The sequence below is a fragment of the Nematostella vectensis genome, chromosome 2 (genome assembly GCF_932526225.1).
Source record: "Nematostella vectensis chromosome 2, jaNemVect1.1, whole genome shotgun sequence".
In the NCBI taxonomy this organism is placed as follows: domain Eukaryota; kingdom Metazoa; phylum Cnidaria; class Anthozoa; order Actiniaria; family Edwardsiidae; genus Nematostella; species Nematostella vectensis.
This window is the reverse complement of record NC_064035.1, coordinates 6,069,794-6,093,094: the sequence shown is the minus strand read 5'-3', so window position 1 is coordinate 6,093,094 and position 23,301 is coordinate 6,069,794. Positions and strand designations below refer to the sequence as shown.

The 23,301-nt window shown below is 42.9% G+C and overlaps 1 protein-coding gene across 4 annotated transcripts in view; it reads right to left on the bottom strand.

Moving 5' to 3' along the window:
* The window catches only part of LOC5517933 (supervillin), a 30,570-nt gene that overhangs the window by 1,991 nt on the left and 5,278 nt on the right, over positions 1–23,301 (bottom strand). Inside the window, exons 2-22 of one of the 4 annotated variants that reach the window (XM_032362359.2) lie at positions 17,981–21,713; positions 16,410–16,878; positions 15,564–15,781; positions 14,897–15,058; positions 14,160–14,296; positions 13,563–13,722; positions 12,947–13,101; positions 11,266–11,598; positions 10,621–10,864; positions 10,174–10,373; positions 8,006–8,082; positions 7,644–7,673; positions 6,775–6,812; positions 6,564–6,639; positions 5,857–5,994; positions 5,256–5,383; positions 4,644–4,799; positions 3,895–4,044; positions 2,350–2,471; positions 1,471–1,529; positions 648–744 (exon numbers count right to left, since the gene is read on the bottom strand). In XM_032362359.2, the coding sequence (XP_032218250.1) occupies positions 648–744; positions 1,471–1,529; positions 2,350–2,471; positions 3,895–4,044; positions 4,644–4,799; positions 5,256–5,383; positions 5,857–5,994; positions 6,564–6,639; positions 6,775–6,812; positions 7,644–7,673; positions 8,006–8,082; positions 10,174–10,373; positions 10,621–10,864; positions 11,266–11,598; positions 12,947–13,101; positions 13,563–13,722; positions 14,160–14,296; positions 14,897–15,058; positions 15,564–15,781; positions 16,410–16,878; positions 17,981–21,572 (6,741 nt within the window). In that variant the 5' untranslated portion in view covers positions 21,573–21,713. The other 3 variants (XM_048722300.1, XM_032362360.2, XM_032362362.2) reach the window with 3 other exon arrangements.

Genomic DNA, 23,301 nt, shown 5'->3' with positions numbered 1-23,301 from the left:
TGACCTCGTTTGGCAAAAACGACAATTTTGGGCTAAATGTTCTTGATATGCTACCCCTACCAACATCTGCCAGCATTGCTGGCACAGCACCACGTGGTTCAGCACAAGACAAGTGCATCGCCCCATGACAGGTTCTCCAATAGGGTTCTGGATTCCAGATCCTAGTCTGTGGATTCCGGATTCCATGTGGGTTTTTCCCGTGGATCCCGGATTCCATTTTTGTTTTCCAGGATTCTTGTATTCCGGATTCCTGCTCAAGTCTTGGATTCCAGATTCTAGTAGCATGGATTCCGGATTCCAAGTCTCATTTTCTTATGGATTCCGGATTACCTGCATGGGGCGATGTGCAATGTTGGCGAACTTTTACGGAGCGTCATCTAACAGGGCCAAGGGCGTTAGGAGAGGAATTTCCCAGGCTTCATAAATATAACTAATAAAGCCGCGTCACTATTCGAGACCCGCCGGATGTTTTGGCACGTTTTACCCACTACGTATAGCATATAGTAATTGGCAGAGTCGTTAAGGGTTTCTCCCACTGCGTATAGCATACGGTAATTGGCAGAGTCGTTAAGGGTTTCTGATAAGATAACCACTCTACTCACACCCTCCCCCTTTCCCTATGTCTCCTCCCCCGTAAATCTACGGACCTGGAAATCGCTGTTGCTGAGGTATGTTTCTAATTTCGCCGGGTCGACACCTTGTGGCGGTGGCTGTTCTTGTAACTCGGATAAAGTGTAAGAATCCCTGAAAACAAATAAAAAATTCTAGCGTTTTACGTATTTTACATATGCATCGCGCAGAATCCTATTGTCTTTAGTGTCATCTAACCTCTAGCTTTCTCGGGGATAACGAGATGCGTATCACATGCTTGGTTGCACTTTAACGAGAACGTGTCTGATTGGCTATTCTTCATGTCAATCAACTAACTAAGGTGTCAGAAGAGCTGTCAGTCAACGGCTGAATTAGTTAACTAGGCACAATGAGGTTTAATGGGGCTGAAACCTTACCCGATTTCTATAGAATCAGAGGTCCAAAAGGACAGTAGTTTTGAGCTTTCATCTTTGTTTGATATGTTTGGCGATTTGACAAGAATGAATTTTTTTTATGATTTCGCACAAGAGAAACAGCTGATACGTTTCACAAGCTAAAGTATCAAATAATATGTAAAATGTTTGGGGTTTTGACCAGAATAAACTCAGAGAACCATAACAAAATGTATAAGTTCATACTAACATCTGCAAATTTCTTGTTCACTCGCATTACAAAGGACAGTAGTGCGGAAAAGATAAAAAATAAAAAAATAAAAAGATGAAAAATAAGGAAATACACTGAAGAACAACAAGGTCCTTTTTCATACAATCTTTTCCGAAACCTCTTATCTGATCACCTGGATCCGCCCCTGCTTTGTGTATTATATATATATATAATGCAATAAATAATAGTAAAGTTAATAGCAGGAATATTATTTACTTTGTAAATGTTTGAAGAAGTTCTGTGACTGGTTCCTTGGCACCTGGTTGTTTGCCACTCTAAAAGAAGATAAACAAACAAAGCCGTTAGATAAACGAAGCACGAAGCAACATACAAGGTCGTCCACAAGCAGGTGCTAGTTACAACACTGCTCATCAGGTCTCGGATATCATCATCACCATCCTTTGGTCTCGGCCGAGATGGCTCGCACAATCTTTCCCACACCCTGGGGTCTGCACAGGGCAGATACTACCAGACACTGCGAGGACATTAGCTTGCACATCAGCCGCTGTTAATGTCACGCACGACTTCACCGCTAAGTAGACTACGAGGACCTGGCTTAGAATAAATTTAGAAACACAGGGTTGAAGCGGTAGGCTCTACGCTTCGGTGAAAACAGAGTAGTTTTATTGAGTAGTTTTTACAGAGGCGTAAAACATTTAAAACGTTTTGTTTCATTTTTTTCCACAATGCCTACGCAGAAAACCTAGTTCTTTTTCTTCGTTTTTCGAGTTATACATTTGCTCTATTAGCTTGATGTATATTATCTTTTTTCGTTTCCCCCAAAGTCAGTTCGTTACTTCAAGGTCCACTTGCTAAACACCATACACCCTCTAGCTGTTACAACTCTCATCAGCCTAGTGCCACGCGGTCTTACCGGGTTGTCTGATTGGGTTTCCTGTGGTTCGTAAGAGTCGTGATATCACAGTGAATCTCGCACCAAGCCCTAAACAGCCTCACGGCTCGTCCCCGAGCACAGGAAATCCGAAAAGAATGTCTGGGACTAAAGCTACTTTAGGTGAGCGAGGGACTTGGAGATGGCTCTGTTGTACCTAACTCGTCAATAACTGAAGGAACCTATTATATATTTTTAAATACCTGTTTTTGAATGGAGATCACAGAAGCCCTATCTGTCCAATGCGGAAAAGCAGCTTTGAAAGACATGGGTTCTAGGCCGGCATATACCACGAAGACTCGATGAGAAACTCGCTTGCCTACTTCTACAAACACACAATTTAAACAGTTCGTCAAATGCGACACGTAGAAGCCATACACACACATTCAATTGCCTAGATCTGTCCTGGTATATAATAAGCTGAAACAGTCAATTTGCCCTCGAGACCGTACGAGAGAATTATGTCTTACAAGTCTAGCGATCTACAACATGCCCATCTACCTTTAAATCCATCTGGTCCAGTTACTGGATTACTTCCATACTGGGTGAGCTACCGCACCTTCTACTATCAGGAAATGCTACGGTGCATACTCATTAGTCAATGCTACTGGATTACTTTCATGCTGGGTGAGCTACCGCACCTTCTACTATCAGGAAATGCTACGGTGCATACTCATTAGTCAATGCTACTGGATTACCGTCGTGCTGGGTGAGTTACGGCACATTCTACTTGCACCTCCTATCACGAAATGCTACTGGATTAGTGTCTTACTGTGCATTCTTATCACGAAATGCTATTAGATTACTTTCATGCTGGGTGAGTTACCGCACATTCTACATACTTATCACGAAATGCTACTGGATTAGTGTCTTACTGTACATTCTTATCACGAAATGCTACTGTATTACTTTCATGCTGGGTGAGTTACCGCATATTCTACATACTTATCAGGAAATGCTACTGCATTACTTTCATGCTGGGTGAGGTACCGCACATTCTACATACTTATCACGAAATGCTACTGTATTACTTTCATGCTGGGTGAGTTACCGCACATTCTACATACTTATCAGGAAATGCTACTGGATTACTTTCATGCTGGGTGAGTTACCGCACATTCTACATACTTATCACGAAATGCTACTGGATTAGTGTCTTAATGTGCATTCTTATCACGAAATGCTACTGGATTACTTTCATGCTGGGTGAGTTACCGCACATTCTACATACTTATCACGAAATGCTACTGGATTAGTGTCTTACTGTGCATTCTTATCACGAAATGCTACTGGATTACTTTCATGCTGGGTGAGTTACCGCACATTCTACATACTTATCACGAAATGCTACTGGATTACTTTCATGCTGGGTGAGGTACCGCACATTCTACATACCTATCACGAAATGCTACTGGATTACTTTCATGCTGGGTGAGTTACCGCATATTCTACATACTTATCAGGAAATGCTGCTGGGTTACTTTCATGCTGGGTGAGTTACGGCACATTCTACATACCTATCACGAAATGCTACTGGACTAGTGTCTTACTGTGCATTCTTATCACGAAATGCTACTGGGTTACTTTCATGCTGGGTGTGTTACGGCGCATTCTACATATTTATCAGGAAATGCTGTCATACTGGGTGAGTTACTGCACGTTCTACATACTTATCAGGTAATGCCACTGGATTACTACCATACTGGGTGAGTATCCTTCTACATACTTATCAGGAAATGTTACCGCACCTTCAGCATACTTGAGGGCTGTTTCCATTGCGAGCTTGCGATCATTATCCCATCTTTGTTTGCCAGAGCCAGTTAACGAGTCAATGTCATCTTCGGGTATCCAGCCCTCCCATATACACACCTCGTAGTGGTTATCCAACAGGAACAAACCTGGACAGCAAAACACAGGTTTTAGAATTATAGCAAAAGGTGGCATTTTCGTATCCACTTTCGGGCCCCTTCTCTTCTTCTATTCTAAAATTTGAATTTTTTGCTCTTTGTTAAAGCTTGTAAAATGGTGTGTTAGGAGGTCATAAGTGTTGCCTGAGAAAGAAAACCCTCAAGGTTTTTTGTTGGCAGAAGTTGAAAACTTTATATTGATAATTACTTTTATATAAAATACAATAAATTATATTATCATTATTCAATAAATTAACATGGAAATCCAAGAGGAGATACATGTACCAAAACTTGTGGCTCACACTAAAGTTTTCGACTTGATTAAAGGCAAAGACTTTAGGCAAGCTGTAGAAAGAGAAACAAGGTGGTGTTGCAAAGGCGTTGTGGGAAACAGGAAAATAAAACACAAAATTAAAATAATTATTCTCTTGTAACCTTTTTTCTTGTTCCAATGAGCTAACTCTCAGGAACGAAACCTCAACTATGTGTTAATTTGTTAGCCTAATTCAACAATGAGTTGTTTTGTTAGCCTGAACTATCGTTAATAAGAGAATCCTTGAACGGAGCCAACATCCTACATTGACACATACCGGGCTGCTTGGCTGAGTACATGTCATCCTGCAGAAAGGGGAACTGGCAGACCTTGCCTTCAAGTCTCGAGGGACACAGCACCTCATTAGCCATGAACTTGCCCGTGGCACTACTCAGTTCGTACAGACGGGGCGTGAATTGGTGGGGCGACGGATCTGTAATGTCAAATGGCGAATTAGTGTGGGTGTGTAGTATCGAATGGTGAATCACCAGGGCGACGGTTCGGTAATTTCAAATCTTGAAGAGCATGCTCAAGGAAAGTCCAGTCTGTGTCGCGTGTGGTTTGCGCCTTCTGGGTTCTCTATGGAGCATAGAGAAATCCATAAATTGCACGAAATCGCTCAGAGAAACTGCATCTCAAGAGCTGCATACCACACTTAAATAATTTGTTCCTTGTTTTACTCCACTCCTGCACAGAGCTTTCTGTGTCGCTCGTTTACTTTGCAAAGTAAACGATCGACACAGAAAGCTCTGCGCAGGAAGGGAATTGTTTTACAGGCGTTTATAAAAAATATGAGGCGTACAAATATATATAGAAGCACAAAAATCCTGCAAGATCTCTTAATCTTTAGGAGCGTGTCCCAATAAAGGTACTCATTTGCGCGACGTACCGTTTAGCAAGGAACAGTAGTACTTCTTCCCGCCCAGCGCTTTGAGGAATTCCTCAGGCTCCTCCCCTTCCTGGACTTCTTGAAGTGTAATGACGGTCGTGTTCTCTACGTTACACTCCATAGGCTTCCTGGAAATACAGACATACAAATTTTTCACCGAGCATGCTTGTCGAGGCAAATTGGTTGTATTATTGTATTACGCTTATACATTTAAATGTGAGAAAATATGAAAGTGTCCCCAAACAACAAAACATCTTTTTGACTTGAACCAAGTCTAAACAACAAATTGAAGCTACCGTGATATAGATTATATTCAATATTCTCTCGCCAATAATTTCAAACTGCTAAATCGCTTTTCTTGTTCCGTCATTAAAACTAACCGTTAGTTTGGATTCACGGAATTACATTTTGTGATATTTGATTGGTTAGCGCCTTGTGGAGAGGTGGCGTAAATGGAAAACATTTCATAGATTTTCAAAGACGGAAGCCAGAAGGGGTTTTTAGCTGATGAAAAATATAGGCGAGAGTTCGCAGACTATTGAAAACTACAGTAAATCAAGTGTGAAGCCATTCGGGCCTTAACCTACAATGTCTTACTCACTTGGCTTGGATGTTTTTGGCAGCGACAAGTGCGTTCTTCTTTGTGTCGTCTAAAGCCTTCGCTCCGTACCATACGAACACCTTGCCGTCCCTGCACATGAGAAGGACGAAGCACCCTCGAGAGCGCAGTGACAGGCCACTAAGAACGCGATTACACAAAAACGCTTATAAGTTTACAATGGCAGGCAGACAGAAGATTGCACAAATAAAGGAAAAAGACCAGATGCACAGCTAGGGGTAGGGCGCAAGGGCGCACACGACCACCAAAATAGCGCCCCCCCCCCCCCTCCTACGGTAAATGGTTGCTACCCGCCTAAAGATGTAAGAGACATCAAGGCTGTTATTGAAGTTAGACAGACCACGGGAAACACAAAGGCGTATAAAACAGACACGGTAAGATCCCTTTATTTTACTCATGATCTTTTCAGTCTTTTTTTGTTTCGGTCCGATATGAAGTATCAAAACAATTCGTTTGTGTGAAATTTGAACGCTTTTACGAGATTGAATGATGTTGTAAGATATCCTGGGTTGTTCCTAAATGCAACGAATTGGAATGGAAAGAGCAAATACACAAACATCATGCTCACTTTAAGGTCTATTGATCATTGACATAGTTGAACGCGCAAGACAGGGGATCGCGCGGAAAATAAGGGGGGTCATTGTTCGCTGGGTCGCGGACTGCTAGAGGCAGGAGTTATCCTAACAAACCTGAGTCGAACTTGCACGAGACATCCTTCACCGGGCTCGTCGTTACGAACAACGTACAGGCGGACAGTGGAAGTATCTGGAAAACACAAAAAAGCAGTTAAATCCATAAGCTGTTAAGGTATCAAAAAGGACGTCAACTCTTTTAATCGAAAACCATCCTCCAAAAAACTACAAAAAAAAAAAAAAAAAAATTATAACGTCGTCGACTTACCTGAAAACCGCTCCGATTTGTCATTCATATGATCTCTCCTGAAAGTAAATTGAAATATTTCAGTACTAAAATGATTGCTATTGTTATCCTAAAAATGTAAGGGATGATTTCAGAACATCACACCGTATATTTGCTCTGCAAATTCCACAGACACAAGTCTGCAATATTTCCCCGCCATCTTCTTGGGAAGGGCGCCAAGCGTCTTAAAAAGGAGGCCGGAAAGACCGATCCATCGAAAGGTTTACTTATGGTATGGGATAGCAGTTACACAACACTCACAATGAGTTTGTAAGCAGTGGTTCACCTACATCTATAGTGGTTCACCTACATCTATAGTGGTTCACCTACATCTATAGTGGTTCACCTACATCTATAGTGGTTAACCTACATCTATATTGCGCGGACTATTGCATTTGTGTCTTTGTGAGCAGTGCAGTATGTTTATTGCGGCATGCGTGGACGTTCACATGATCGTGCATTTGTGTGTTACTGTGATTCCCTACTGTTTCCGAGCATGTATCTAGCGACTGCATCCTACTGTCTTTAAGAAAATGCAGTTGAAAAAAACTCTGCTTGGTAGACTGAAATAAATAGCTTTTAGAATAATTTGGGGGTGGGGGAGGGGGTGTGTGGTCGTCAACCCCTTAGTTGTCACGGCCCTTAACCAACACCCAAAACTTAGTCGGCACAATTGCTAAAATCGAGCTTTTAGCAACAGGGGAGAAAAGCAACGAAGACGTAAATTGAGAAATGAGATTATTTTAAGAAATGGACCTCTAAAGGTCCAGTGAGCATTATTTTAATACGTCAGGGGTGCTTAGATTGAATGACTAAAGGAGGAAATGGTTACAAGTACGATTATCACTTACGTCTGACTGTCGAACCAACACTTGCTGGCGCTGGGAATAAATGCCAGGTCTGGGTAAGTATGATTAAAGTGCACTTTTACATCCAGTTAAATAAAAAGTTAAGGTGTTCTTGGCAAATATACATTACACATTGAAATGTGGTGCACAAAATGTGCAGTGCTAGAATCATTATGCTCTCTTGTGATCGTGAATATTATCAAATGCCTGGTGGGGTGATGTTGGGTGTAATGAAACAAGGTAATGCCAAGTATAGGGAAAAGGTAATGTCGCGTATAGGACAAAGAAAGTGCAAATGTAGTACAAGGTATGGCGAAATCTGACAGTGGATAACCATGAAGTTGTGAATGCGTAACACTACGTACTTGCCGGAGTGTACGATCATCCCGCCCTTGAAAAGATTGAGAAAACACGGCGGCTCCTTTCCTTGCGTCACCCGGATCTGAAGAGTGAAATTATGACAGCTAGTTACAATGACATTTAGTTCTTCAATCTCCCCTTCATCACATGATAGGAATCTCCTTACAGTAGTACAGTAGACTACGCTAGCTTCTCTTTGTTACTTGCTGATAACAGACAAAGTTACGCAAAAATCCGTGTTAAAAGTTATATTGGTATGTCATTGCTATGTCATTGTCATTGTTATGTCATTGTCGTCACATGCGGCGGCCATGTGTTCGTGTTGACATGAAGCCAGGGGGGGGGGGGGGGGGGGGTTCGGAAGAATCACCCCACTTTACACCTTTTGCTGTTCATTACCGGGAAAGGGACATTCATTTGTGCCAAAAGTTACATCGATAGAGTGTATTGTACGTTCATCAACATCACACGAAACATCATTTAGCGTGACTCGACTTTCAATAATAATAATTGAATATTCGTGAACAATCATTAGCATTAACGGAGAAACAATAACGCACTTGGACATTCAATTCGATAGAAACGAAAATTCTTTTGCGCGCAATGAAAATTCAATTGCACGTTTGGACAATCAGTAGCGTTTAATGACAATCAGTTATACGAAATAGAAAATTCATTACCGCTATCAACATAAACAAGGACAATCAACAAGCCATTTCAGACAATCATGTTCATCAAGGTGACATTCAAGAATGTGGTTTGACAATCATTTAATCGATTCAAACAAACATTATAAGAAAAGAAAATATCATTAGTTTTATTTCGATTTTTGAAGTGACATTTATACCTGAAATTGATCTCTATTAACACAGCGAGGTATATAAGTTTGCATTAAACGAAACCATTTCCCCTATTTTCGCTCCCGTGACTGTTCCTATGTTGTAGCCTCCGAAGCTGAGAAATGGGCTGTAGGGCGGTAACTTTTTAACTCAGTGTTGGGCCGGTATCTAGTGGGTTATGGTGCGCTGGTGCACCGTCGTAAATAAAAATGACGTTTTCGTTGGGGTAAAGATTCAGTCGTGTTTGTGAAGTCGTTGAATCTTTGTGCATTCATTCCCCCGATGATAGAAAAGTGGAAGATAAGACCGTTAGTGGGCGAAATAGCCAAAGTGACTGTGATATTTCTTCTAATTTGACCACATACTTGGCGGTACGCTCTCTCCCCTCTTCTAGCTCTTCCCTGTGTTCGAGGGGTTTATTGGCGGCATTTCTCATACAAACGTTTTCTGTTTTTCTATAGCGAACGAGTGAGTATATATTTTTTGCTTTTATAAACCCTCCACAAAAAGTGTTGTTTGTTTGTCTTGTTTTTTTTGTTAAAAATTATTTATAGTTCTATATTTCTCTTAATTTTAGGAGCCCACTGTTTAAATAAAAGAGAAAAATAGTTACTTTAATGAAATTTTATTTTCCTTGTTGTTTGGTTTAAATCGGATAAATGGTTGTCAAACCACATTGATGAACATGATTGTCTGAAAAGGCTTATTGATTGTCTTTGTTTATGTTAATAGCACTAATGAATTTTCTATTTTTTTTAAAACTGATTGTCAATAAACTCTACTGATTGTCCAAATGCGTAATTGAATTTTCGATTGCATGCAAAAGAATTTTCATTCCATCGCGAATGAATGCCCAATTGCGTTATTGATTGTCCGTTGATGCTATTGAATATTCGCGCATACTCAATCATTGTTATTGAAAGTCGAGTCACGCTAATGATGTTTCGTGCGTTGTTGATGAACGTACAATGCACGTTAACGATACAACGTTTGGCACAAATGAATGTCCCTTTCCCGTTATTGAACAGCAAAAGGTGTACTCAAATAAAAGAAAGATGAGTACCACTTCCAGTGAGGACGAAACGAAAGAAAACGGTTCGCTATATGGGTACCTCAACCTCCCCGTCCTTGCTGGCGGCGAAAAACTCTCCTCGTGGGCCTGATGGAACAAGCATCCACTGGACTTCAACGGAATTCGACTTACACAATAACGGCGAAGAAAACAGGGCATACCTATTCACTAATTAAGGGTTCCTGTACCTGGGGACCTCTCTCCTCTCCAGCTCCACCGCCATCACAGGGCATAACTATTCACTAATTAAGGGTTCCTGTACCTGGGGACCTCTCTCCTCGTCCAGCTCCACCGCCATCACAGCAGCGGCCCCCTTCTCGTTCACGGTGCAGTCATTGCCTTGCCAAAAGAAATAGGCGGTCCGGACACGTCCAGCCACGGTGGACCGGCATCGGGACTTCCGGTCAGTGGCGATACGATCCGTCATTACAAAATACGCCCAACGTATCACATAACCCTCACCTGTAAAATCAGGAGTAGCATGTGAAGACCCCTGTTATCACAGGGAGTGTAAGTACCGAGAGAGTTTTCGTGTGCGGGAGAGTGTTTCTCAAAGCAAGCGGTACCTGTTGTTTAGGAGCTACCGAGAAAAGCATTTTATAACTTCTAAAGTTTTTAAAAAAATGATTTGCAAAATTATTGTAGGATTCCAAATTAAATACTAGATTTGTCGATGTCTGTAGACAAATATTCTTGTAGCAACAAGTACCTGAGTGGAAATGTCCATGGTTCTCGTTTGGCAGCTCGTAATGTCTGTATTCATTGATGTGCCACACCGTCACTCCCACCGTGTTACACAGATTCCCTTCCTTGTAAAAGTCCCCTGTCCACACGGTAGGCACACCTATGCCACGCCCTACGTTCACTCCCTCCAGGACTTGGCCCTTGAATGGTTCGGGTGTGGAGGCTAGTGCCTTGGGGTCACACGGCTTTAGCTCCACCACAATCAGCGGCTGAGGTAACATGAAAAGGACGGATCATCAGGTTTTTAGGAGGAGGGGGTACTAAGAAAAAATCCGAGCACAATATTCATAGCGGAATCCTGTAGAGAAATTTGGCACAAAAAACTTTTTAGCCAAAAATATGGAGTGTAACCATCCTCATTTTCAAATATCTAATGGTCTATCCCAGTTGTTACAACAACAATGAGTCTCAATCACGACTCCATGTCAAGGCACTTATTTGAACAAAATTTCATAATCATCAGCAAGGCCGGGTAATCCGCTTCAATATATAGACCAGTAAACGTAGTAGATGAGGGACAAAAGTTGTCATTTACATCACCACCGGCTCTCCATAACGAAAACCTTATACCCTATACAGATCATTTACAGTGATTCACATTACACATTACCTTAATAACTTCGCCACTGCTCGGATGCCCTTTCATCTTAATGATCTTGGTCGGATCTGGCCAGTCCAAAAACTTTTCTCTGAAAAGTATCGTCTCCGCCTTCTCGTGCAGCCGAGCCAGCAATGTCCAGGCAGGGCGTGTGTCTGCGGTCTTGTTATCCTGCGTTACCTCTCGCCCCTTGCCGTATGGATAGATAGGGTCGTAAGGGCCGTGGCCCTTGAATGACGACTCGTAGAGCTGTTTGCCAAGCGCAAATACAGTCTTACGCTGACCCGATAGAGACTGCTGACCGTTCCACACGTATAGCTCAGAGCCGAAATCGAACACCAGAACCTGGTATTGGCACAACACAACGTTGAGCTACAATCGTTATACATTCGCTCCTAATATCGAAATGTGATATGGGAGTTTCCATTAAAAGTTGGTTCTCACTAGGACGTAAGCGCAGGGCACGTTATTTTCCGATTCTCACTGGAACGTAAGCGCAAGAGAAAGCGCAATAGTACGCAAATGCTTCTGCTTCAAGTGATTTTCACTTCTCTTTCGCTTCCGTTTGCGCTTACGTCCTAGTGAGAACCAGCCTTTAATACCTTAAGGAAGGGGGTATCTTGACTCCCCCCTCACCTGTATACCCAGAGGGGGGAGGGGAGTATCTTGGCATCTTGTCTCAGGATACCTTAAGTTTCAGAGCATTATTCCCCCTTCGGAGTAAAAATATATATCCCCCCTCCTACTTTAAATAGCTCCGAGGATTTCAGTAGAATCCCCTTAAGGCCGATTTAGATGCTAGGATTTTTGCCTACAACCATCGCATGCGACATGACTTAGCTCTGATTTAGACACTCACGACTTTTCGCTCGCGTCTCAAGAAAATCGCGTACGACTTTTGCGCTTTTTACTCGTCGAGGACTAAGACCAACAACAAAAAACATGGCTCTCCCCATGAACGGAAGATTCGCCTCAATGCTTTCGTTATTTTACCGAAAGCTCGTAAGCTCGTGTCGTAGAGCTTATTTAGACTTTGCGACTTGAGTGGTATGCTGACACGAGCGTGTCGCGTGCGATGGTTGTAGGCGAAAATCGTAGCGTCTAAATAGGCATTTAGAGGCCCTTTTTTCGGAGCCCCCGATTTGGGTGGTTAAAAATTGTCGGTGAAAGAACAAAAGAAAAAACCACTCAATCTCTCAATACTGTGTAAACAATTGCTTGGCACGGCGATGCTTGCAAGTTTGTAAGATGGTTAACAGTGAAAGAAGAAACATAAAATGCTTTAGAAGAGATGGTCAGTATAGAATGCCCAGTAGAGGAATCTGCGGCAAGCGGATACACATGTTCAAGAAATTCAAGCAACAAGGAAAATGGTCACCTCTTTAGTATCGAGTAGCGAAATCTGCGGCAAGCGGATACACATGTTCAAGAAATACCAGCAACAAGGAAAATGGTCACCTCTTTAGTATAGATTAGCGAAATCTGCGGCAAGCGGATACACATGTTCAAGAAATACCAGCAACAAGGAAAATGGTCACCTCTTTAGTATCGAGTAGCGAAACCTGCGGGGATACACATGTTCAAGAAATACCAGCAACAAGGAAAATGGTCACCTCTTTAGTATCGAGTAGCGAAATCTGCGGCAAGCGGATACACATGTTCAAGAAATAACAGCAACAAGGAAAATGGTCACCTCTTTAGTATCGAGTAGCGAAATCTGCGGCAAGCGGCCACAATGAGTCTCCACCGGGACAAGGCTTGGCGGGTCCGTCCAGTGGACCTTGTAAATCATGTTCGTTCTCGTCACGCCCTTCTCATAATCCTCGTCTGTCGGAAGACTGGAAGCCTCTGTAGAGAGAGTCAATATAGACAAATCAGCAGGTCTCTGGAAAAGAGATCGCGCGCGCCTGGAGAGAAGAGAAAAATATTTTTACATCCCTCTTTGCAAGCTCGTCTTTTGATGGAGCTCAAGGATAAAAGGTGACTCGCGGTTAGCAATCGAGTAACCTTTTAGGGGGGGGGGGGGGCTCTCCTTCAAGCTGTACATTTTGGAAGCAAGTTACCTATGCAACCCAGAGACCACAAGAAAGTGACCAATTTCCCTGAGAAATGGGGTGAGGATAGGATTAATCTATTCTGGGATTACAGGGGTACTATTCGATATCTGACGGGAGAAGGGGGCTGTTTGTGGAGCGTGGAGTGGCCTTGCTTACTAATGCCACCTTGATATTCTGCTACACAAATTAACTGACCAGACGATATGGAATCAGTCGGTTCCGGTCCCCTTTTTGGGGTGGAGCAAAAAGTACCTTTTATCTCAGCTTCTGGATCCCCATTCAGCAGTTTCCAGAATTTCTTGGCCCCACGAAGATTATCCTCGTCTTGACTTTTCTCTTCAACGAAGACGATGTCACGTGCTTTGCAGTCGAGCTCTCGCTTAGTGAAGATACGTGACGCTATCTCGGTCACCTAGCGACCAAAACAGCACAATTAACCACGTCCTCGAACGCCAGGGTCCACCCCTCTCATACCCAGGTTCCCCTCCATGCCCCTGAGCCATGAGAAGGGTTGACCCTGGTGGGAAATTTCACAGTTTGTTATCGGGATCAGCCGTTATCAGGATCAGCCTGTGTGTTATCCGAAAGTTGGCCCGCTCTATAAGAAATTTTCATGTGTAGTATCGGAAAGTTACAGGTGTAGTATTGGAAAGTTACCGGTGTAGTATCGGAAAGTTACCGGTGTGTTACCTTGGCTCCCTCTATCGGAAGTGTTCCGATAAAATGTCCCGGTGTGTTATCGGAAATTTCCGGGTGCGTTATCGGAAATTTCCCGGGATGTTATCGGAAATTCATGGTGTTTTATTTGAAATTTCCCGGGGTGTTATAAGTAATACCTCAGCGTGTTACCTTGGCTCGCTCTATCGCGTTAGCATGCTTTCCAACCCATGCAAACAACTCGTCCTTGGTAACCAGTACGTAACAGTCACCGGAGTTGAAAGACTTCTGACACGGCTCAATCAACCGGGTCTGGATATTACGTCGGCCTGCGACAGGGAAACAAAATTCGATGGTAAATATTGCAATATGAATGTAAATATACAATACAATAAAAAAAAAAAAAAAAACAATACAATAATCTTTTTAACGTCGATAACATAGGGAGTGGTTTCCAAATGTTTTGCAAATGATTCAGGCCTGCCAGTCGGACAAGCAAAAGGATACAGAACCGCTAAGAACAGGCTTTTATAAGCGAAATTTAATTATTATATTTGATTATCATAGAACCTGGATTTTACTATAACCCTTAGATTCAATTTATCATCTTTAATCTTTTATTCAGGTATTTGCCACAAGCATGCTAATCATGGAAGTATTATTACATATCTGGTAGAGGCCAGCGAAGTTCAATAAAGAGAGGCCTCTGGTAGCAAGGAACTGTATTTCTTCCCTGCTAGCAGAGGCCAGCGAAGTACAAAGAAACGACGCCTCTCCTAGCAGGAAACTGTATTTCGAACACTGTTACTTTTGTTGCAGGACTAGATGCTATGGAGTAAAATAAATTCCGAATAGATCATGCATATAAATAAGACTGTAGAGTGTAGGTGAGTCTGCGATTGGCATCGAGTAAAATGTCAGCGGCATACCCTTGATGTGTAGGAGCATAAGAGGCTTGGTGCCACGGTAGCTATCCAGCTCTTTGGCTTTCTCTGGTCCACCTGTCTTTCGGAGTGAGATCTTCGTGAAGTCTTCGGTGCTGGCGAGACCTGCGAGTGCTGATGCAGCAAAGTCTACGGTGTGTCGACGCCCTGAACACAGCCAAACCAGCATATTGAGCAGATTCATCAAATGTCGAAAAGCAGAGTATTTTAGTCGTTACTAAAATAACTAAAAAACTAAGTTTCCTTCAACTTTCAATATCCATGACAATCTTAGGATTCTTGTTCTTAGGATTCAGATGGTTTCAACTCGCGTATATCCATACATAAGGCACAAGTGCCGCCCGGTCGACATATATACACTCTTTCTTTATAAGACCGTTGAATTTTTCAGTTGAGACTGAGCCGTTCCCTTTTTTGTCAGTGTCTATAAAAATACAATCCCCAATGAATAATAAAGATAATTATTCAAATAATAAATAACAATAATTAAGGTTGTTATTATGAACACAATTTGATTCTGCATTTCATATCCGAGCCTCGACATGTTCTTAGCATGTTCATAGAATTTAACGAAATCTCAGGCTGGATGTTCTTATAAAAAGGTTCTTATATGAAAAAAAGTGTAGGTTATGAGCGTTACCCCTCTACTTACATAGGTTGTCTGGATCTTTGTACTTTTTTTTCTTCCTTCTTATCACGGGGTGTTCGCTGGTCACTGCTTTCTTCTCTACGCGGGGCGAGGTCTTGGTTACCTCTGTCTCTGTGCGCACGTCGGTCCTTTCTCGCAAGTTCTTGACGGGGTTTGCTTTGGATGCATGACGCCTTTTTGGTTTTAGATGAAGTTTGTCCTCCGCTTTCGATTTGAGATAACTGGTAACATGAAACATAAGAAGAAAAATACCTTTCAACACTACGTTAGAACTAGGAATATGGATGGAGTGACAACACTAAAAATATCAAATGTACGCGAGAAATACCAGATATCGAGGGAAAGTTAAAATGATTATAAAATGAGCGAAAGGTTTACAATTTACAAAAATATAAATTACGTGGTGACGAGGACCCAACAAAATATATAAAATCTTTCCTACTCGTTCTTATACAAACGATAAAAATAAGCCACACCGTACTCATTACAGGCGTTATCCATGAAACTATGCCGAGACGAGACCCCTCGCACACAGACAGGCGCAGATCAATGAAATGACGCAAAACTTTGGTTTATGAAACATGGAATATTTGAGCACCAATGCGTGATTCTAAGCACGATGAAATATTTAAACAGGAGAACTTTTTTCTAACAAGGACCGCTGGACATTCTACCACAGAAACACACAAGCGCATTCAAAACGATAAGTAACTGAAAAGATAGCAATCACTTTGCGCCTGTCACAAGGTCTTAACACAACAGGGAAACTCAATTTTCTTTTAAACGGTTTCACTTATTAATATGTAATAGGCGATAGTAAATTACCATCAAATAATTCGGTATACTCACACAGTCGTCTGTCCTGAAATAACGTCTAAATCTTCACTTGTGATCTTAATTTTAGGTAGCGCATCTTTATTTTCTGGCGAATGCTTGCTCGAGGTTTCTCCAAAAAAGGCGTCCAGTCCCTCATCGAATCCACCTTTTGGTTGATCACTGCGGTTGTCGTTCTGCTGGTCGTCGTCCGCTTGCTCAATCTGCGGAACTGTCTGCGACGGTTTCTTGCCACTCACTCTACTTAGCATGAGATCCGACACGGCCTGGGGTACTGTCACTTTAGACACAGGCTTGAGTTCTATCACTTTCTTCTCGTCCTTCTTCTCGTCTTGCTGCGTCTTTTCTTGATCAGCATCATCGATGGCGATGTCAACTTGAATAAACTCGAATCGGTTGTTGAGATTCGATTCCGATTTGGTGTGTTTCATCATTCCAAACGGTCGCACAGTCGAAGAGGATTTCTTCCTCGACTTGGATTTGGCTGAATAGAACATTATGGTGTTAACACTACTGGCTTAACAGTACAGAATTATTCCTATCATTTTCGTCCAAGGATATCTATATAAAGGTGCCCCGAATATCCAGGTATACATTTCAACTAAAGAATCTTTAACATTTGACTAAATCAGAAGTAGAAGGGATTATTTCGCGTCTCTCCATAAAGAATAACAGTATTTTTGCCATCTCGAGAGATGATGTTTAGAAATCAAACAAAAACAGAGGAAGGTCACGTCAGCGGATGATGTAACGCCACAATTGTCGTTTGACCACCACGATTAAAATTTAAATTGATAAGAAATAAAGAATTTAAGAGAGAATCATGTCGAACGAGGAATACATTTTAGGCGCGCACACTCGAGCACCGTAAAAAGCGCATAACTACAGCATTTTTATTTTTCTTATGATGGAGAAGGAAAAGGGTGGTAGGGTGAACCTCAAATATGTTTATCTTAAGAGTGGTGATGTTCTAATGCAAGAATAACAAATTGTCCATATCTGACTGCTTTACAACAACACGGATAAGAGCAACAAACAAAACGCGTGAAAATATTCAACAGACACAGGAAGTAGAGCGTAACACAAATTAGGAAAGGGCAACGCGCACAAGTCATAAATATTTGAGAAGCCTCGATTTGGCTTGCAAGAATTGTTTTGGCTTGCAAGCGTATTCTTACCCGGATTCGGGTAAACTGAGAAAAGGCTCGTGAGTGGAACGAATGGTAGATTAGAATGAAAATGCGTGGAAAGGTCACCTCAGGCGCGGGAGGGGGCGTGGATTGGGGGAAAGATGAGTTGGTCAAACTAATGTGTCTTTGTTTTGTATATCACAACAAATAAATTATCAAACTTATATTTCCGGTATCTCTAATCTTTATAAAATTCTGCATCCGCGAAGGTAAAAATCCCCGTTTCTTATACAATAAGTGTACTTTGGAAAATTTCCAGGGCGAAAATCAGGGGAGGATGGGGTTATCGAGGCAAGTCATCTGTACCATGCAAATTTCATACTATGTTGATCTTAAACTAGAATTCCAAAACCCCCCTTTCGTTTCATGCTGACCAAAAGCATGAAATCAACTTACATTTTTTAGTCTCCCTCCTTGTTATTTTTTGCTCCTCCTCTGCCTGTTGGGTCTCCTGTAGAAGGTGGAGCTCTTGCCCCGCCTCCTCTGACTCAGTCGGTGTAGAGGGGAGTGACAGTCGAACGTCAAAGTCGTCATGCGTGATGTTCCTGTCACGCAATTCCTCTCTGTTCCTGTCACGCATCTCGTCCCTATTCACTTGCTCACGTGCAGCTTTCAGGATCTCTGGCGCTATGCCGACGGCCAGAGTCTTAGGTCTGTTCTTGCGCGAGTAGCGTATCGCGGGCTTCAGTGGTTTCGACGGTTCTGTAGCGAAGACTGAGAGCAGTGCTGACACAGAACCAGCCTTCGGTAGTTCGCTTTCGGCGTCACGGTCTGTTGACGGGGACTCCTCTTTATTGGTTTCTTCCACCATGAGCTGTACCTCAGTAACTTTATTCGGTTCTTTTTCAATTTTCACTTTCTGTTCTTCCTCTTTCTCTTTTACTTTCCTCTCCTTGTCACTATCCTTGCGCTTTTTCACCCGCTTTAAAGAATCCTTCTTTTCCTTCTCTACTTGCTTGTCTTTTTCTCGTTTCTCCTTTTCTACCTTTCGCTTTTCTTTATCTTTCCGATCCTTTTCTTCTTTTTCGTGTAGTTTATCTTCTTGCAACAATCTTTCTTTTTCCTTCTTTGCACGCTCCGCTTCTTTTTGCTTTTCTTTTTCTTCCTTTTCGCGAAGCCTTTCCTTCTGTTTTTCTTTCTCTCTCTTCTCTTTTTCAATCAAGAGTTTCTTTTCCTTTTCTTTTTTCTCCTTCTCTAACTGTTGCTGTCTCCGTTTCCTCTCTTTTTCTTCCCTCTCTCTCTTGTCCTTCTCGCGTTTTTCTTTTTCAATCTTTTCTTTATCTTTCATTTCTTTCAACCTAGCTTTTTCATTGTCTTTCTTTTCTTTATCACTAGGCACCGTAGATGTTTTCCTTTTGAAAATCGACATCAACGGCCCATCTATTCTCTCTTCTCCTCCGCTTGATACTTTACGTTTAACTTCGACTTTGGGAACCGTCTTACTGCGCACTACAACCTTCTTCTCGACCTCACACGCCTCGGCTACCACCGTTAGGGGTTTATCACGTTCAAAATTTGCACCGACTTCATCTTCAGTGTTTTTAGCACTACTTGTCTCTGTTGAAGATGACGACCATCTTTTGTGAGCTGGGAGACGCGCCATCTCTTCCGAAGAAGTCTTTCGAGCGAGCGAGAAAGTGATGTCCTCGAACTTTTTCATTTCATCAGGAGATAGCGGTCCTCCGCAAATACTATGCGGCCTCTCTTCCTTCCGTTTACTTGATTCAAGCAGGGTCCTGGACGTGTCGTCTTCACAGATATAGCGACTGAAAATTTCTCCTGAAAAGGGCTCGTTGTTAGGTTGATAAGTATGGCTTGCCACCCTCTGAACGGGTACTGTTTGAGTTGCTTCTTCTGAAACTTTTAGTGTTAGACGTGCCGGTCGTTGTGTAGTAGCTACAGGGGGTTGACAACTACCAAGCGACAGGCTCCTGCTCTGCTTGGCTTCCCCCAATGAAGAATCAGAATCTAAACTTTGTTGGTTCAAAACCTTCTTCTCTGTGGGAGGAGAAAAGCTCTCAAAGAATTTTTCTCTCTCCAGACGCCGCTGTCGACGTTTCTCTCTCAGTTTTTCCGACCTTGTTTGATCCGGGGATGGCTCTACTGCTTGCATATGTGGTCTTGGTTGTATTCTCGTAGCAGCAATGATGCCGAGATCTTCACCGTCTCCGGCCTTGGCCGAGTCCATAGCTGCATCCATTGATATCGAATAAACAGGCTTCTCTTTGCCATCAGACGTTTTCCTGTACCTTGCTCTTCTCTGCTCCCTTGGACTATCATCCAGTTCGTTAGCAGTTTTGATTAATTCTGCTACTTCTTTCTCTACTCTTTTGCTCACAATCTCGACTTTCGTCCATGACCTGACTTTATCCGAGTCGGTAGAATTCTGGAAAGAGCCTTCTTTTTCATCGTCCAAAGATTTCGCTTTCACAAGCACCTTTGATGGGGGTCTAGACGATGGTTTTGAGTAGTCATCTGGAAGAGGAGGTCGAGGAGGAGCATCTGTCTCATCCTCAAGAGGTGATGAATTAGAACGTTGTCTATGTTCGTCGGGAGACTGAGATCTCGATCGGCCATCGGTCTTCTGTTTCTTATCCCAAAATCTAAGCCGACCCATCATGGTGGCAAAGGTCCTATCTTGCTCATTATCTACTGAGAATGATCGCCCCCAGCTGGGTCTTTCTCTTAATTCAGGACTTGAGGTTATAGGGGTTGCAGGAGCTGACTCGGTTTTTGGAGACCGTTCCTTGCTGGAACTTCTCTTCTTGAAGCTAAACTTAGTGGGAAGGGAATGCTTCTTTTTCACCCCACTCGATTCCACATCGATCATCTCAGTACTACCCTCGGAATCTCGAGATCCGACGGTTCCTTTTGATGACGAGAAGTATTTGCTAGGGACTGAGAACTTCTTTCGTGAACCTCCAGCATCGCTAGATTGTTCAACAGAAGGGGATTGGCTGATGGCGAATTTACTCTTGCCAGAACCCGGTGACGTTGAATCAGATCTTTTTTTAGAGGTTTTCTCACTTTCGTTTTTTTTCAGCGACCGTAGCCAACTCCCCTTCCTTGATCTTTCCTCGGCTACAGTCTCAGGCAAAGGAATTTTTCTATGGCCATCGTCCGAGGATTTGTCTTGAAAGGCGATGTATGAAGGCAACGAGGCCTTCCTCTCGAGCGGTGCCTGGTGTTTATTGTGTTTCAAGGGATAATCTCTGTCACGCATTGAATAACTTCTAATAAACGGAGTCCGGTTATTTTTGGCTAAAGGTTCAGATCCACGTCTAGCTTCACTATCAATTACTGGAGATGACCGACCAGAATACCTACCCACATAGAACACTCTCCCATCTTTCCCAAGAGAACTTTTGCGACTTCCACTAGAGTCACGGGAAGAGCTGGTTGAGCTTCTGTTTGGAGAGCTCGCATCAAACCTCCTCGAAATGACCGGAGAAGGAACAGACCAATCTCTCTCTCTAGTGGAAGTGTACTTGGAGAAATTTCGACTCGTGTCAGAGTAGGGTCCCCCCAACGACGAGTAACTTGGTTTATCCTTTAAATATGAACTCTGAGAACTAAATGAGCTTGGAGTATATTTTCTAGTTGGAGAGTATTGGGACGAGCTTGTATCATGTGTTAAAGGTGATTGCCTACCATATAGCAAAGGCGAGTAAGATGTCAAGGTGCCTGAATAATGGTCGTGGGTTGACGTTTCTAGGCCACCAGGTCTTGCTGACCCAATGTTGTAACGAGTGGTAGTTCTTCCACTTTGAATAGGGCTACCAGGCAAATCAATAGTTGCAGACCTTTGATAACGGGCACTCCCATATCGTCGGGTAAACCCTGGTGAGGCCACCAGCTCCTTCTCAATGGACCTCTGCCTTGAAGTAGGAGTGTCCTCTATCATGGTTTTTGAGCGGGGTCCAATTGAGTACTGTCGAGGTAGTCTGCTGGACCCTGTACTCTCCGATACCTCGCGTCTATAAGACATACTGCTTTTGAAGACCTCCCCTTACCTCAATTTAGAGGTCCAGTGCAGCACCAAAACATTTATTACTTGTGAGTTAAACATCCATCATTTTATAGCTTTCTTAGTTAAAGAAAGACTTCTGAGGCACTCTTGAAACAGATTCTGAAAAAAGAACAAGCTTTTAGAGGATAGAAACAACTAAGAGAGTAACATGGCATCATTTCAGATGTTAAATTAAATTAACCTGATTTGCAAGGCATTCATATTTAAAGGGTAATTGTTTGGTTGAAAAAATATTTGTTTCTAATTTGAGAAAGCTTCAAAACGGAAAAGTTGTGCGAAATTACAAAAATAGCTATCCAGGTTATAGAAAGACCATTGATCTTTTATATAAATAACACATTGTAGTTTGAAATTCTCATATCAAGCGAAAAAAGTTAATTAGAAATAGTACTTTATGTTGAGATGCAATACTGAACACCAAAAAAATAGATGAATAGATGACAAATGCATCATCATGTTGATTTCTTCTTCACACATGCTTAAGTCATTGTTATAGGCTCTTTCTAAATGTATTAACACATGAAAAAGGCTGTTCTCAGGGGAACACACGGGAGTACATGGGAGAACAGGGGGAATACATGGGAGCACAGGGGAAATCATACAAAAACAAGGGAGGGAATAAACGGGAGTACAGGGGAATACATGGGAGCACAGGGGAGAATACATAGGAGTTTAGGGGAATTCATGGGAGCACAGGGGAGAATACATGGGAGTAAAGGGGAATACATGGGAGCACAGGGGAATACATGGGAGTACAGGGGAATACATGGGAGCACAGGGGAATACATGGGAGCACAGGGGAATACATGGGAGTACAGGGGAATACATGGGAGTACAGGGGAATACATGGGAGTACAGGGGAATACATGGGAGTACAGGGGAGTACATGGGAGCACAGGGGAATACATGGGAGTACAGGGGAATACATGGGAGTACAGGGGAATACATGGGAGTACAGGGGAGAACATGGGGGTAAAAGGGAATACAGGGGAGTACAGGGGAATACATGGGAGTACAGGGGAATATATGGGAGTACATGGGAGGACAGGGGAGTACAGGGGAGCACGGGAATACAGGGGAATAGGTGGAGGTACAGGGGAATACAGGGGAGTACAGGGGAATACATGGGAGTACAGGGGAATATATGGGAGTACAGGGGACTATATGGGAGTACAGGGGAGCACAGGGGAATACATGGGAGCACAAGGGAATACATGGGAGCACAGGGGAGTACAAGGGAGCACAGGGGAGTACAGGGGAGTACAGGGGAGTACAGGGGAGCACAGGGGAGTACAGGGGAGTACATGGGAATACATGGGAGCACAGGGGAGTACAGGGGAGTACATGAGAATACAGGGGAATACAGGGGAGTACAGGGGAGCACAGGGGAGTACAGGGGAGTACAGGGGAGCACAGGGGAATACATGGGAGTACAGGGGAATATATGGGAGTACAGGGGACTATATGGGAGTACAGTGGAATACAGGGGAGCACAGGGGAGCACAGGGGAATACATGGGAGCACAAGGGAATACATGGGAGTACAGGGGAATACATGGGAGCACAGGGGAATACATGGGAGCACAGGGGAATACATGGGAGTACAGGGGAATACATGGGAGTACAGGGGAATACATGGGAGTACAGGGGAGTACATGGGAGCACAGGGGAGTACCTGGGAGCACAGG